The sequence below is a fragment of the Anopheles arabiensis genome, chromosome 3 (genome assembly GCF_016920715.1).
Source record: "Anopheles arabiensis isolate DONGOLA chromosome 3, AaraD3, whole genome shotgun sequence".
NCBI classification, from domain to species: domain Eukaryota; kingdom Metazoa; phylum Arthropoda; class Insecta; order Diptera; family Culicidae; genus Anopheles; species Anopheles arabiensis.
Genome location: NC_053518.1, coordinates 80,969,589 through 80,985,315, shown reverse-complemented (window position 1 = coordinate 80,985,315; position 15,727 = coordinate 80,969,589). Strand labels below are relative to the sequence as shown.

At 44.8% G+C, this 15,727-nt stretch overlaps 1 protein-coding gene across 8 annotated transcripts in view; it reads right to left on the bottom strand.

Moving 5' to 3' along the window:
• The window catches only part of LOC120902622 (zinc finger protein 497), a 55,489-nt gene that overhangs the window by 9,115 nt on the left and 30,647 nt on the right, over positions 1-15,727 (bottom strand). For 4 of the 8 annotated variants that reach the window (XM_040311492.1, XM_040311495.1, XM_040311493.1 and 1 more), the window contains exons 4-7: positions 2,868-3,840; positions 1,745-2,714; positions 300-835; positions 115-219 (exon numbers count right to left, since the gene is read on the bottom strand). In XM_040311492.1, coding sequence (XP_040167426.1) covers positions 115-219; positions 300-835; positions 1,745-2,714; positions 2,868-3,350 — 2,094 coding nt within the window. In that variant the 5' untranslated portion in view covers positions 3,351-3,840. The remainder of the gene's footprint in view (positions 1-114; positions 220-299; positions 836-1,744; positions 2,715-2,867; positions 3,841-15,727) is intronic. The other 4 variants (XM_040311497.1, XM_040311498.1, XM_040311496.1 and 1 more) reach the window with 4 other exon arrangements.

Here is a 15,727-nt window from a genome sequence, read left to right as displayed (position 1 = left end):
GCTCCACATTAGAATTATATGGATTTATGACTCTATAGAGATGGAGAGGAAGAGCTATCTCCGAACAGTTCCGATATGATGGACCCTGTAGAACTGAAATCTAAATTTTACAACTACCTGGTGCGTCCGGGTGTGCTGATCGAGGATGGCCTTCTGCCGGAAGTCTTTGCCGCACTGTCCACACCGGTACGGTTTCTCGCCCGTGTGTATACGAATGTGCTATTCAAGAAAAAAAAAGAAAAGACATCAGTAATTCAAACTACACTTGCTGGGGCCCTACATTTCTTTATTCCTCATACCTGATTCAGGATCGTGCGCTGCCGGAAGAACCGCGGACAGTACATGCATCCGAACGGCTTCTCGTTCGTGTGGATGCGCAGGTGCTGCGTCAGGTGGGACTGCTGCCGGAAGCGCTTGCCACACTCCGGGCACGGGTACGGCCGGGACTCGATGTGTATGCAGCCGTGCTGCAGCAGCGTGCTCTTCTGCTTGAACTCCTTCTGGCAGATCGGGCAGCGCACGTACAGCGGCATACCGGCCGACCGGCCGTGCTGGATCACGTCCGGCAGCATCGCCTTGCCGCCCGTCGCCTTGTTCAGATACTGCAGATTGTTGCCGAAGATGGAGTGGTTCACGCCCTTGCCGTCCTTGAAGTAGGCCGGATAGTTGTCGGGCGAGAAGCAGCCGCGCGACTCGCCGCCGCCCTGGGACGCCTCGTCGCCGAACGCTTGCTCGTCCTTCGGCTGGGCGTTCTCCAGCTCGGGCGGGTACGGCACGTCCTGGGGCCAGAGCGTCGCATGCGGACCGTTCTTGAAGATCAAATGCGGAGACACATCTGTTTGGGAGGGAGATCAAGAAGAGAAACGACACCCGTGAAAGATCGACCGATTTGCCGCGTGAGCAGAGCTTGTGTCTAGTCTAACAGAGTACGGGTACGAGTAGCCAACAAACGCAACATGTGCCCCGACAGTGAAGTCGGCATCTATCTATCGAACCAATGATACGAAACGGTCGTCCATCGTGTGACGAGTGAAATGGTGAATTTTGAGCATGGCTTTTTTTTTTGTTTTGTTTTTGCGGCAGCGACTCGTTCCGTGTGAAGCAGGTGCTTGTCGGGAATGGGTTTTGGAGTAATACATGCTTGGAAGTACGGGAAAAGCAAACGCCTAGCACTACGACACAGTTCAAAAAGCCACAACAGGATGTAAAAGGAATGTTAGTGAGATAGCAGGAGTGTGCAGCTGTTGACTGTATGGCTCTGGACGAATTCTGGGACGTGGGGCGCATCCCTGGCGCATCTTCAATCGGAAAAATGTCGCACTTCAACTTCAAGGCTAGATGTGCTTCTACCTCCAGAATTCGCACCCAGACAGCCAGACAACCAACGGCAAGGCTTAGGAAATGGCCGCCCACCGAGGCGAGGATTTCAAAGACATCCACACAAGATGCCACCAAAGCGCACAATAGAGAGAGATAGAGAGAGAGGGAGAGAGAGGAGGATGAAGATGATGAGCAAGGTTAGTAACAAGGTTGGGAACTGGAGGAACACTGGATATCCCAAAAAACCGAGAGGGAAATGATGGATTGTGTCTATGTGTGTGGATTTGTGATAGTGTAAATATGTGTGTATGACATTGAGGAAGGAAGAGAGAGAGAAAGCAAGAGAGAGACAGAGTGCATAATTAAGATTAACTAAGTAATATAGATAGTAAAATCGTCACGAGAAAAAAAATCGATCGCTCGCCTTGATGGGTGCGCACATGTTGGTTCAGTATGGCCTTTTGTCGGAACTTTTTGCCACACTCCGGATACGGGCAGCCGAACGGCTTATCACCTGAGTGAATGCGGACGTGCTGGTTCAGGATCGCCCGCTGCCGGAAGCTGCGCGGACAGTACGCGCAGCTGAACGGCTTCTCGTTCGCGTGTATCCGCAGGTGCTGCGTCAGGTGGGACTGCTGCCGGAAGCGCTTGCCGCACTCGGGGCAGCCGTACGGGCGCGAGTCCGTGTGGATGCGCTCGTGCTGCAGCAGCGTGCTCTTCTGCTTGAAGTCTTTCCCGCACGTCAAACACTTGAACAGCCGCAGGTCGGAGTTTTTGCTCGACTTGGCGTGGCCGCCGGTAGTGCCGCCGCCGCCGGCGGTGGTGCTGCCAGCGCCGGCATTACCGTTCGGAGCGACACCACCGTTGGTGGGTGAGTGGTGGAGTTGCTGCTGTTGCTGCTGCTGTTGCTGCTGTTGGTTGCCAGCCGCTCCGGGCGCACCCGGAGCGTTCCCGGGTGCGTTTGCGCCGCCGTGCAGCAGGTCCGGCATGCCGTACTGCTCGAGCGCCCCGGACTGGTCGAGCCCGGCCGGCATGCCCACCGGCAGGACGCCCTTCTGGTTGAGATAGTGGTGCAGTGGCGCAAAGCCGGGCGGCGGTAGCATCGCGCCCTGCGGACCGGCGGCGTGATGCCGCTGCGCGTAGTAGTTCAGCTCGGCCTGGGAGGCGGCCTCGTTCCCGAAGCACCCGGGCGGTCCTGGTGGTCCGCCACCGCCGCCACCACCACCACCACCGCCACCACCGGAGCCGGGAGCCGATGGATTGCCCTGCTGGTTCGGATCGTTCGGATGATTGCCGGAGGAGTTGTTGCCACCTTGCTGTTGCTGCTGCTGCTGGACCAACTGTTGCTGCCCGTTCTGCTGCTGGTGCTGAACGGCTTGTTGCATGCTTTGTACCTGGGAGGGAAAAGAGGATTAAAGCAGAGAGAGAGAGAGATCCATTAGGTATAGCGCAGAACACTAAAACAAGGCGGAGCAGAGTCGTTTCGCCGGTTCGCTCGCGGTTTTCGCACCACCCTCGTTCTAGCGCGCGCCGCGACTCAAATGTACCTTGATCAAATCTTCCTCAATGTCTGGACCGTTATTCGCAGGATACGGACTAGTGGCCGGGCTGTGTAGATGACCATTCGCTTGTTCACCCGGTTGCTGTGGCCTATTGTCCTGATTCGGCGGACTGTGATTGGCGGATGTCTGCTGCTGCTGGTGATGCTGCTGCTGCTGCTGCTGCTGCTGCTGGTGATGGTGCTGAGCGGCGGCAGCGGCAGCCGCGGCCACCAGCTGCTGCTGCGTCGCCGCCCCGTTCATGTGCGCCTGCAGATGGTTCTGCGCGTTCTGCTGGTAGATGGCCTGGCCCTCGGCATTGCCCCACTGGACGGCGGCGGCGGCGGCCGCCCCCCGCTCAGCCGCTTCCTGCGAATCCTTGTACAGCACGTACGGGGCCGTATCCTGCGAGATGCAGTACATGATCTGGCGCGGCACCTTCAGCCCAGCCGCCAGGCAGGCCGCGAACGAGGCCGAAAAGTTGATCGCCATCGTTTTGGCGGTCGGCTCACCTCCGGGCAGTGTATTGGAAAGCCTTCCTTTTTTTCTCTCTCTCTCTCGCTTCAACTGTTTGTGCTGAGCGTTTATTGCAACTGTCTTTCTCTCTTTTGCAAGCGTTTATGGCCGCCTCTTGGGGAGTTCTTCCTTCTGTTTCGCTTTACCAGTGTCGGTGAAGGCGCTGCCAGTAAACCGGGGAACCAAGCCGCTAGGTCTAGTTCATGCGAGCCATTCCTGTTGAATAACGGTTCCAGGCCTGGTTCGGAATGGGGTGAGGGAAGGAAAGCAAGTTCTGTTCTAGCTTTTCTTTCTACTTCTGTTTTTACTGTTTTTTTTTTGTTATGTATTTTTTGTTTGATTCTCGAAACGATCGAGCTGAGTGTAGTCTGTAAAGGAGGCAACGAAAGAAAAACCAAAATGATTGTGTGTTCTCCCTTTTTCTGGTACTCTGGTAACTCGGTGCCGCTCGCTCTATAACGACCAACTAAAACAAAAATACAAACAAAACAAAAAATAAAAGAAAAAAAAAATTAGCTTAACCAATAATACTTGTTGATGCGATACAAAAATAAAAGAAACAACAAAACAACAGCAAATGGTGCAAATATCTGCTGAAGAGAGTTCGTGGAGCGCGCGCGCGCTCGCCCTGGATGATTTCAAGAATGTGTAAAACACGTACCGCTGGTGGTGTAGGTAAAACCGGCGCACTAAAAACCCGATAGTGTCTGCCTGCTATCTGTGGCACGTCGTTTCTAGGAACCGAATCGTGCAACGTAAACGCCGCTACTGTCGCAACGTGCGTTTCCCAATAGCGCTTAGTGTCGCTCTAGAGGCGGCGACAGGCGACGACGCTCGCTGCTTGTTTGTTGATACAAATGCAACAAGAAACCAAAAACAGAAAAAAAAACTTCCCCAACATTTATCCATGAATGGTGGAAGATCGTAAAGAAAGCTTCGGCAAGCTCGATTCCACCCGGGCACGGGTTTTCCTCGGTATTTGTGCATTTCTGATGCACACTTACCCGTCCCCAAGGTAGCGCGCGCAGCAGGTGTGGTGATGGAAGGAGGCGTTGCGTTGCGAAAGCCGCCAAGTTTCTGCGGCTACCGTTTCTGCGTACACTGCATTAACAGTGCAGTGTCTTAAAAATCGGGAGCAAACACCACGAACCACGAGCCGATTAAACAAAACCGCTGACCGCTGCGTCGGGGACGCGGTTTTTTTGTTTGTTGGGTCCATTCAACGGCAAATAAAGCGGGCTGCTCCAGGCAGGGGACAGGAGACGTGCCAGTTTAGTGCAATTGAGTGGTGTGTGCAATATATATATGTTTAAAAAAAAGCTTCTTCTTGATCGTTTTGTGCAAAAAGGTGGCACAACCGTTAGCTAATTTTTTGGGTTTTTAGTGACTGCTTTTTGGGGGCGAACTTTGGTGAGAAAATCGGCGGCCCTACACGCCCAGTTGCAAACACAGACAGTAAGTATTAAAAAGAATTGAAAAGAATTTTGTATTTTGTAATTATTTTTTGTTCTAGGAAAAGCCATTCGCAAGCAAGGTGTCCATTTTCCCGCGCCCATTCAAGGGACGTGCGTGCGAATGTTTGACGGTTGAGAAATAACACTATTTTTTTTCTCTTGCGTGTGTGTATAGTTAAAAAATTGGAAAACTGCAGTGCGAAGAAACTTGCCGCCGCCGTGCCTATTGCACAAACTGCACTGGCCTTCCCCCCCTCTCTTTTGGCCTTCATGTTCTTACTTCTTCTTTTACCCTTGCCAGCGGCGTTTCTTTCAAACGTTTGCGCAAGCCGCCAAACAGTTTTCTTTCCTATGTGTGCTATATTTTGCTCTTTCCACACGTTTCCGGTGCCAGCGAAAGGGACAGCACAAAGTGTGTGTGTGTGTTTGTGCGTGAGTGTATTGTTTTTTTTTTGTCAGCCACCGTTACTGGAAAAGAGAAGCAGGAGTGGTGGCAAAAATATAACAAAAATATGCGATGCACTAACTGCAGCTGCAATAACAATAACACCCGCGCTGTGTGGCCGCGGTGTTGTCAAACACCGGAACGGAGAGATCTCAAGGCACTCACACAAAAGGAGCAAAAGGCTAAAGACAGCCAGCGGGTGTGATGGATTTCCTCCTTGGTTTTGGTCCCACCAGTGTTCCGGGGGAGCTCCGGTTCTGGTGGGCCTTTTGGGGGGGGGGGCACAACGTTGGGAAGGATGTTTACAAAAAAAAAGGTAATTTGTTACCGAGTTGATAGCAAACTAAACGACTGTTTTGGCAGTAGGTGCTTTTATGAATGGTTAGTATCGTTGCGCTTTTTCTTTCTCATAGTAACATGTCACAGTTTGTTGTTCTTGTAAACCATTACAGTCGCATACAATATTTGTTAACTTTCATGGATGTTAGAAGTTGAGCTAGATCTAGTTATTATACAAGACAAGTACCCAATCCATAACATTCAGTAGCATTTACTGTGCAGGGCTACTCAGCTAAATTTCAAAATTCTCATTGACTATATAAGGTACACCGAAATAAATGGCCTCAGAACTTAATTAAAATGAGGTACTTATGATGACCTCCTAAGAGACCTAACACCAAAAACAAACCCATACTAGTCTTGACACGATCCAATTATCTATTCTGGTTCAAAACTGCACAAGACCTAATGCCAGTCCAGGAGACATTACTGGTCATACCGGTCCATAAACCGATCATGAACCCATTCTGTTGGAGAACGTAAACATTACAGAACGTAAACATTGGGGTGACGGGACGACTCATGATAACGAGTAGTGGTTACACGCGCGAGTCGGAAAGTTGAAAAGCGTAGGCGGCGCAATTCGCTATAAAAAGGGCTGGGGCTATTCTGATGTTGAAACCGATCATAAATCTATAACGGTCTTGGAACCCGTCATGAACCCATACCGGTCCTGGAACTGATCATGAATCCATACCTTTTCTGGAACCGAAGATGAATCCATATCGATCCTGGAACCTAACATGCACCCATACCGGCTCAGGAACTGATCATGAACTCATACCGTTCCTGGAACCGATCATGAACCTAAACCTGTCCTGGAATTTATCATGAACCATTAAAGAATCCTGGAACTGATCATAAACCCATAATGACCCTGGAACTGATCAGGAATTTGTATAGTGATATTTGCGTAAGTTCTGAAGCAATCGTCCAGGATCTACCTGCCTAAACACTTTGCAGGCCAGACATATCAAATACCACCAAATCGCTTATGAAGCTGAAGCCAATAAAATAACCATGAGCAAATAAGCTCCTCTTTTAACTGACTCGAGATAGAGACATAAAATGCATAAATTACATTCCATTCTAGTAAGCTTATTGTCTTGAGCTATGTTTGCATTCAAACGCCAGTGGGAATAAAAGAGAGCTTAATCAAAGCTCAAATAAATAGCATATTACAAAGCATAGAAAAGACATATGATGATACTGTTCGTTTCTATCATAATCAAAATGACAACGCAGATTGACAACATGATTGTAAAAATTCACAAGGGTCAGGTAGTGTAAAAGTAGTGTTGCACAGTAGTATAACGTCCAGTATGCTATGTAAACAAAGGTGAATGAAGAAACACACGGCTTTCATTGTCATTAAGTTGGGACGATTCAGTACGATTCGGCTCCTGAAAAGACCACTCGTGACAGCCAAGTCGTAGACTAGCTATTCAGCTACTTAGCTCTAATTCATCTCATGAGCCGGATTGAATGCCATGAACTATAATAAATAGCATTTCGATAGTTTGCTCAAATAATTATTTAAAAAGGCTTGTATACAGGATTACGCTTAGTTGTTTCCCAATTTATTTTAGTAGATGAATAGTGAAATGAATTTAATGATTTTTGGGAAATCCTTGCAAAAGCCTAGTAGGATAAAAGACCAAAAGATATGTTGGACTGGGATTTTCAATGATACATGATTATCATGACCAAATCATCTTTTCGCAACCATTCACAAATAATTCAGGAGTTCCAACTTGGGACTGCTATTATTTACACTCTACATAAACGACGTGACTCTTACTCTCCCAAAACATTCTGTACTTCTTTATGCTGATGATATTAAACTTTTTTCAGCTTTCAGGTCAATTGATGATTGTTTCGCGGTCCAGAACAATCTCAACCTATTCAGCAATTGGCGTTTGGCAAACCAACTAAGCCTCTGTGTGGATAAATGCAGCGCGATTACATTCAGCAGGAAAAAAAACCCTTTAAACTTTTGTTACTCATTATACAGTTACAAGTAGTCTCGCGAGTCATCAGTCAGGGATCTTGGTCTTGAATCCTTGATTCATCACTATCCATTCGCGAGCATTACCATTATATAATTACCAAGGACAATAGGATGTTAGGATTTGTAATCAGGCAAACTCTTGAGATAAAAGATCCAATATGCCGGAAAGCTTTATATTCCGCATTAGTTCGTTCCATCCTAGAGTCTACCTCAGTTCTTTTCTCCCCATACTGTCACGTGTGGACGGCTAGGATAGAAAGCATACAAAAAAGATTGTTCAGAATAGCAATGCAACGATTACGATGGGCTTCATCACAACAATTAGATTACCTGTCACGGTGCATGCTTCTTGGTCTGCAAACCTTAGAACATAGACGTCAGGCATTAGAAGCTACTTTAGTCGCGAACTTAATCAGCGGGGACATAGACTTTCCCTACCTGCTAGAAAAGCTGAATCTTTATGCTCCTGAACGACCTCTCAGGACACGTGAGCTGTTAAGACCTACGTTCTCAAGATCTGCACTTTCCTACAATGCGCCTATAAACCAAATGATACAAAATCCTACCCTAGATGTATGCAATACGTACGACAAATCGTTCCGAATTATCGTTTAACCTGATGTATTGCAATGGCAAGTGTTTTTCCGTACCAACTATGATAGTATGGCTGATAAACCCTTAACGAAAAGTGTTTTTCTATTTTGTTTTACAATCATACAATCATTCATCTAGGATGTATCAAATATATTCTGCACTGTTCCATGCCACTGTAGCTTTCCCAGCGAAAGATTTGCCCTGTCAGTAAATCAACCGTAGCTCGATGAAAGTACACAATGAATAACACCCAAGCGACTCAATTTAAAGTTCGGTCGTAAAAATACAATGCCAAAAGCCGTTGGGACGCCAGTTGTTTGATGATGAGCATTTTTAAAAAATCCGCTTTCTCTCTCCCCCAAATCCTCTAACACGAAGGGATTTCCGCTCCAGGAGTTAGGTCTCAATAAAAGGACACTTTTGCACGTGCGCAATCGTTCAATATACTATTCCCGCAGATGTGTGTGTGTGTGTGCATTATATTCCTCTTTTTGGCAGGATTTTAAATTTCACTTCCACATGGTCATGGAGGTAGCTGGTGTGAGATGTTTTATTCCAGCAGAGTTGCAGCTTTTTTTTACATTTGCCTAGTCATTCGCTCTCTTTTTTTGCTATTTTCTCTCACCAATGCAAAAATTGTGATGGTAGCTTCTCGCTCGATGAAAAGAGTGTCGAGCTTCCCGCGGAAAACCGAACGGCACCAATGCATGCATTTCCCGTGCACGCTGTCAGAAGAATGTATAAGGTTGCAGCGGTATTAAAAAAAAGAAGAACTGAACTGTGATGTGCAATTTTTCGATAATAAATAAATGCACCTTTTCAAATGGCATGAAGCAAAGAGAGGCACAAAACCGAGCGCATCAACCAATTTAACTTGCATCGCAATGCATCGGCACCGGTGCCGAGATTCAAACGCACTCTGTGTGGGGATGGTGGGGCGCGGGCGAAACCCGCATGCACCACGCATGTGCAACTCAAATATTTATTGTTTACATTCAGCGACCGGGAACCAATGGGACGCACAAAATGCACGTTCGAAGCGTTTGGAGGCCTGCACATGAGAGGTGGTACATAAAACAATAGACTTTCGCCTTGCGCCACCACGCCGCCCAAACCAACGGCCAAAAGGAAGGCAGAAGAAAGCAAGGCTACTGAATACGAACCAAAAGCAAAAAAACAAAAAACAAAACAAAAAAAACAAGGATAATCAGAGTGATAATAAAAACAGACGAATGCATAATAAAACAAGCTGGTTGGACTTTTTTTTTGTCCTTCCTTTTTGTTCGCGTGTTTGTGCATTTGCGACAATAGCGAACGAGTCTCTGTGCGGTGTGTTGTTAATTATCGAATGCTCTCCATTGTTGTGCGTTAATGGATGAGGGGCGGATGGATGCTGCCAGAGAAGAATGCCGAAACAAACAATGGTCTGGACGGCGCTGGTTTGGACTCGCCCGTTTTGTTTGGAGAGAGAGAGAGAGAGCGGGACATGAAATGCCTATACCCAAAAAATGCACCAACGCTGCATTGAAATAAATATTAAATGTGCCCGTCCTGTCAACAGAAGCCAGCGGATGGGAAAGGGAAGAGAGGCGAGGAAAAATCTCAGTTTCGAAAAATCCTCATCCTTGTGTGTGTATGCTTGTTGATGTGAGATTGATCTGTGTGTGAGCCTGGGAGAGGGTGTCATAGCGTGTATATGACCGACAGACGCCGCCAAAACGATGAGTGACATTTGGAGCGTAGTGAAGCGATTGCGATGGAGCTATATGGAAGGAAACGGGGGAAAGCATTTTTAACCGTCCACACCTTTTTCACATGGAATCAAAATGGTGCTGAAAGGCAGGTTTCATCATGTTTAGTGCTGTAATAACACATCACACTGATTGCATAGCTTTCGGCGTATGGAACTGGAGGAGAATGCTATGATTTTTTGTTTGTTTAAGCTGTTACAATGCGAATAATTTGTTTTATTGCATTATCAAAGAGTTTGAGTAATATTTAAATTCTTCAAACATTTTCTATAAGCAGAGTTTTTCTGATTGCGGAACGCCTAAATGTATACACATTACTTTGCGAGTAATACTTTTAACTATGCAATCTACGCCTAAATGTATGCAAACCTTTTTTTTACGCAGTTTACTATGATGTTCACAATTTATATATCTTACCAGCTCATTCCTTTGGGTAGATATAGATATATTCGTGTAACTAACATTAACATTTCGTGTAACTAATTAATTAACATCACTACACTATACAGGTGTCCCCCGAGATACGACTGTATTTGGGACCGAAAAAATGTCCTAAAGCAAGGTGTAAGTTGAAATAGTCGTATGTCGAATATCTGTGAATATAAAGTTTATAACCGAAATTGAAGAGTCGGAATCTATGAAATCGTATATTTTATTAAAAATAATGTACGATAATGTATTAATTTCCCTCCAAAAGCCGTTTAAACGACATAGATATTCAAGATCGGGGTGTTGTGGAATCTGAGGAAATATGTTTGTAACGGTTCTGCACAGAAATTCAAAAAAATATATCAATTTCGTCTCAATGACATCTTTCAACTGTCAAAATCGAAATCGTCGTATCTGCGAATCGTCGTAACTCGAGGGGTTCGTAACTCGGGGGACGCCTGTACATAATTCAACATTTTTGATATAAAATCAAGGTACAAAACTGTAAGGCGATGCTGAAAGAAATTTTAAACTTTTTTTCCTCCAAGTTTAAATGAAGCAACAGATTTTTTTGTTTGCATAACCTAAAAAATAGGTTCATACAGAATGTCATATTTGAAAACACTGCGACAAAATTCGCGTTTTAAAGCTCCAGTTAGAAATTGGAAATAACATCGCAAAGCAATGTTGCATAGCTTTAGGCGCTAAAATAATGAATTCGATTAATCCTGCCAAATAATGATCCTACGGATTAAATCAAACGAAATGTTTTTGTTACATTCTATCTGGTGTATGGTAGCACCTATTTTACTTCCAACTTGGCATGAAAAGGTGCAGATGCAGTGACAAAGTAAATCACTCAATTAAACGTTCATGCTAAATTCGATTGTTTCGGGCAACAAATTTAACCCTTAAATGTACGGCCCAATCAATAATGTCGCACCAGAGACTGTTGCATTAATTAGCGTTAAAATGCAGATTGGCGGTACAACTCTTTTTGTTTTGCTATTTACTATTTTTACCACACTGTTCTGTAGCATTTCTGCCAGTAGATAGTACATTTTCAATTGCAGTTTCATTTGTGTGCAATTAAAAGTACATTTTTTTCGTTGTTCAATCAACATTTTTCTGTTCTTTTTCTTCTTTTTTGCGCCCTTGGCAAAGGGCAACGTCGTTAGTGAAACACACATATCTACCCATCGTCACAGGACGACCTCGAACGAATGGAGAAAGTGGGGAAAATTGCACACCTCCAAAAAGGTGACAAAAGAACTGCTCTACTGTTTCATGCTACTGGGGATGCGAAATTCCCCGTTGGCGATTCTGATTTCGGTGTACAATAAAAATAAAACGCACACACACACACATACACGCACGTCAAAAGGGAAATAATTGTGCCCGGCGCTGTAATTATTCATTTGGTGCAATAATTAAAAATGTTAACAATCGACGAAACTGCAGTCAGACGGAAAATAAATACATTTCAATGGCGCTTCTACGGTTGATGTTTTTTCAGTCTCTTTCTTTCTCTCTCTTCGTTAAACCATCGTGTTTTCCTCTTTGCTCGGTGCATGATTGCCAACCCCTTACCTATTCACTCCCTGGGTGCCTTTTTGTTGATGGATAAAAAGCCCGCAACGAGCCAAAACAAAAAAAAAGCTGCTCCGAACGACCAGCCCAATCGAAGCGCGTCATGTGGAAACGTGAAAAATAAAATTTTGACGCCCACAGACCCGAAATGACCACACGTCGGAGCGTGTGGCTGGACGCACGAAGGGCAATGGGGTCAACAGCAAAAAAAAAATAAAAAAATGGGGGAAGTGATGTGAAAATCCAATTTGTGCTGCCCGCCTCGTCAATCCCCAACGGCTCTTATAGGCTCTCTTATGCCACGCAGAAAAAAAAAGCTCCATCCCCATGCCCCACCCAAAATGGCTTCTGCTTGTGGCCAGAAGCGGGGGCCGAAAATTTGACCAGCATGGTTGTATGTTTTTATCACCATTTTTCGAGGATGCAATTGCAGCATCCTTTGCATCGCCACTAAATGAAATCAAGGGAAACGCACCGGGTGGATGAAGAAAAAAAGCAAACGCAGCATGAAACCAAGCGGGAGCGAAAAATAGCGTCGAGTGTAATTAAAATTCAATAACTTCGAAATTCGGGCGTTGCAAAGGTGTGTGAGCATGTGTGCATAGGATGTGCGCTTTGCCGAAGGAAATGCAATTGCATCGCAACGCTTTGCTCCGGAGTGCTGCTGTTCCATTTTTGGCCAATATAATAACCTTCTCCTGGTAGGGAGGAACAAATAATAAAAGCCAAACGCTCACAAATTGGTAGTTACACAACCCCGGGGTTGCCTGAAAAACCTTTGCGCTGCAAGGAATGAAGCAGTCACCATGGAAACTGTACAAAAGTGAAAGGTTTTATTGAAAATAAAAAACGCACGGCCAACTGTCGTCGCGATCCTTTCGCACGCAAAGTAAGCTGATCAATCTACCGATCGCGCCGATTTGTTAAACATTAATGAAGCGCTTTTCGGTCAATGTTCGATGATTTTTTTCTTTTTTTTTTCTTCCACTCCTCCCTTCCTCTCCAGTACGCAAGCATCCATTGCAAATGATACCATGTGGTCAAAAATGGCCCCCCCTTTTGTGTCCTCGCAGCCACGGATCAAAAGCGCTGAGTCCGAAAATAATGCATCATACTTGCCAGCAGCTCTGTCAGGACCGCTGGGTGTGATTAATTGTTTTATCGTGCAATCGATCATGAGCTTTTGGCATCAGTGTGTGTGTGTGTGTGTGTGTGTGTGTGTGTGTGTGATTTTTTTTTTTCCTTTTCACTCTGTGCCCTTTGAAAGGTGTCAGGCTTGTTGTGATAAAAATGTACGCGCGTGGGAACGATTTCAAGGAACGGCAGGTTTTTGTGCACGGTGCAAATGACAACAAAATCCAAGGGGGTTAAGAAAGTAAAATTGCAAATAAGCAGTGGTGAAGCTGTACTTTTTTGTTGTTGTACGAATCGATTCCCACGCTTCGAGTGCACTGAAACACTGTACAGCACCTTGACATTTGACAATTCAACGCGTAATGGAGGCGCCTGGTACGTTGAGATTTCAGTGTTCATAAAATCACTTTTCAAAAATCAAAGTAAGAGTGTGCGTACTGTAAAAATATACATGTTAAAATAATTAACTTCAATGATTAATAATAATCATGTCTAAGTTTAAATCAGTTTGAGCTAAAACTATTGCTGGCAAGTTGAAGTAAAGACAAATAATTGGCAAGTAAAGGCCCAAAGCACGGGCTTGCATAACCAATGCAAGATAAGGCTCAAACATTTGTAAAGAATAATTCCTGTGTAAAAAAAAACAAATACAGTCATGATGGAGTGTCCCGTTGAGAAATAAATAAGTAAATAAATTAATACAAAAAATACAAAAGAACATAAATAAAAAAATCCATAATATATTACTTAGACTTAGTATGAAACAATGGCTATGCAAAGAACCACCTGCCGTTTTAAATGTGTTAAAATAGCACAATTAAATATCGCATTACAACTGTCCTGAATTTTGGCTAAATATAAAATATTTGGCAATTATTCAACGAAAATTGAAACACTACAGAGAACACTACTAAAAGGCTTTTACAAATTATATACTAAAGTTAGCTAAGATGATATATCGGTTGTGCGGAATATAATGAAAAACATCGAAGGTCGTTGCTTTCATCTGTACATAAACATTTCATTATTATTTTTTCCCCAATTAAATGTCAATAGAATACATTTCGTTTGAGACCGAATTCATTTTTATATGACAATTGTTATATGTTAATCGTTTTACAGACTTTTTTTTAAGTGATCAGATTCTGAAGGTACTGGTATTTTTGCACTTTAAATTTAATTGTTTTAAATTTACAGCTATGAAGGGTATCTAAACCATGAAATGATAAATTCACAAGGAAGCGGAAGCGTACAGTTAAGTTACAAGTGTGAAAAATTCGCTTTATTAATTTCATATGATTTATGTTTAACATTTTAGTATCTTTATGATCTATCCTTATTTTTTTTTTTTTTTATTCAGTAGGGATGATCTATCCTTATGAAATGATTGAAATTATAAAACTTCTTTTGTTTGAAAACGTTGGTATTAAATTTAAATTAATAATGCTACTTTCTTCAAAGAGAGAAGATTGCGAAATAGATACGACAATGCTCACGTTACAAATTTCTAATGATAAAGAAAACAATCCCTTTCAACCTAACAAATACACGCTCACCCATAAACACACTTCTTTTCTAAAAATATGTGATGCATTTTCCGATGAGCACATGCAGCGTGTAAACAACAAATCGCACAAAAAGAGTGTCCCTCCCCAGCTCAATGATGCACAAAGTGCACACAAAGCTCCAACGGTCCAAGCAAAACAAAAATCAAAACAAACTATAAACAAGCTTCACTTTCCCGCCACGGTCAGCATAAAACAGAGGTGACAGAGGCGCAGCATGAAAGTGCATCGTTTGTTTTCGGTAAAAAACGGAGAGTGCATCGTTGAGGGGGGGGGGGAACCAGCGCACAAACACAGCCGGGCAGCAGTGGATAGTGGTTGGGCAAAACCATTCTCTTCCGCTTCCCAGCGTGCGGTAGCGTCCCATATCTTACCGTTCGAGACGCAAAAGCACAACACGCCAACAATCGTGCTCGTCCCGTCCTCCCGTTTTGGTTCACGCTACACGCAGCGAACTCGGAAAAACACCCCGACGAAGGTGAAAGACGTCGCGCCGTCAGCTGTTGTTCGAGCGGGCCCCCAAAACCCGCACCCCTGGCGCGCAGTGTCTCGCCGCGAAATAGCACGTGGTGTGTACGGCACGCCGTTTGATTCCGGCCGGGAGGAAGGCGCCCGGTGGAGAATTAGTATAGATGCCTTTCATGCCCCCACCCCGCTTCCACAAGGAAACAAAGGGCGGGAAGACATCAGATTGTGTAGCGGCTGTGATGAGCAACGCGAACGGGGAGAAAACTTTGCCATAAATCGTTAGCAGCGAGAGCCCGAGCGGAGCGGCAATGGGCAACACAAAACACAGGAGTCGATATGGAAAATTGGACTCATCGTACAAAACAAACACACACACATACGTACACGGGGAAAACACGAGGACAGCTTTTAGTTTCGCACGAAGTTTAGCAAAACACGTTGTCCAAGATCAGTGTTTTTCATCGACTTTCAAGCGAAACACACGCGCCTGTGCGAGAGCAGAAGGCAAAAGAGTGACCAGACGAAGGGAAAAGAGAGAGAGAGAGATAGACTGTAATAGTAAGAAAATGATGT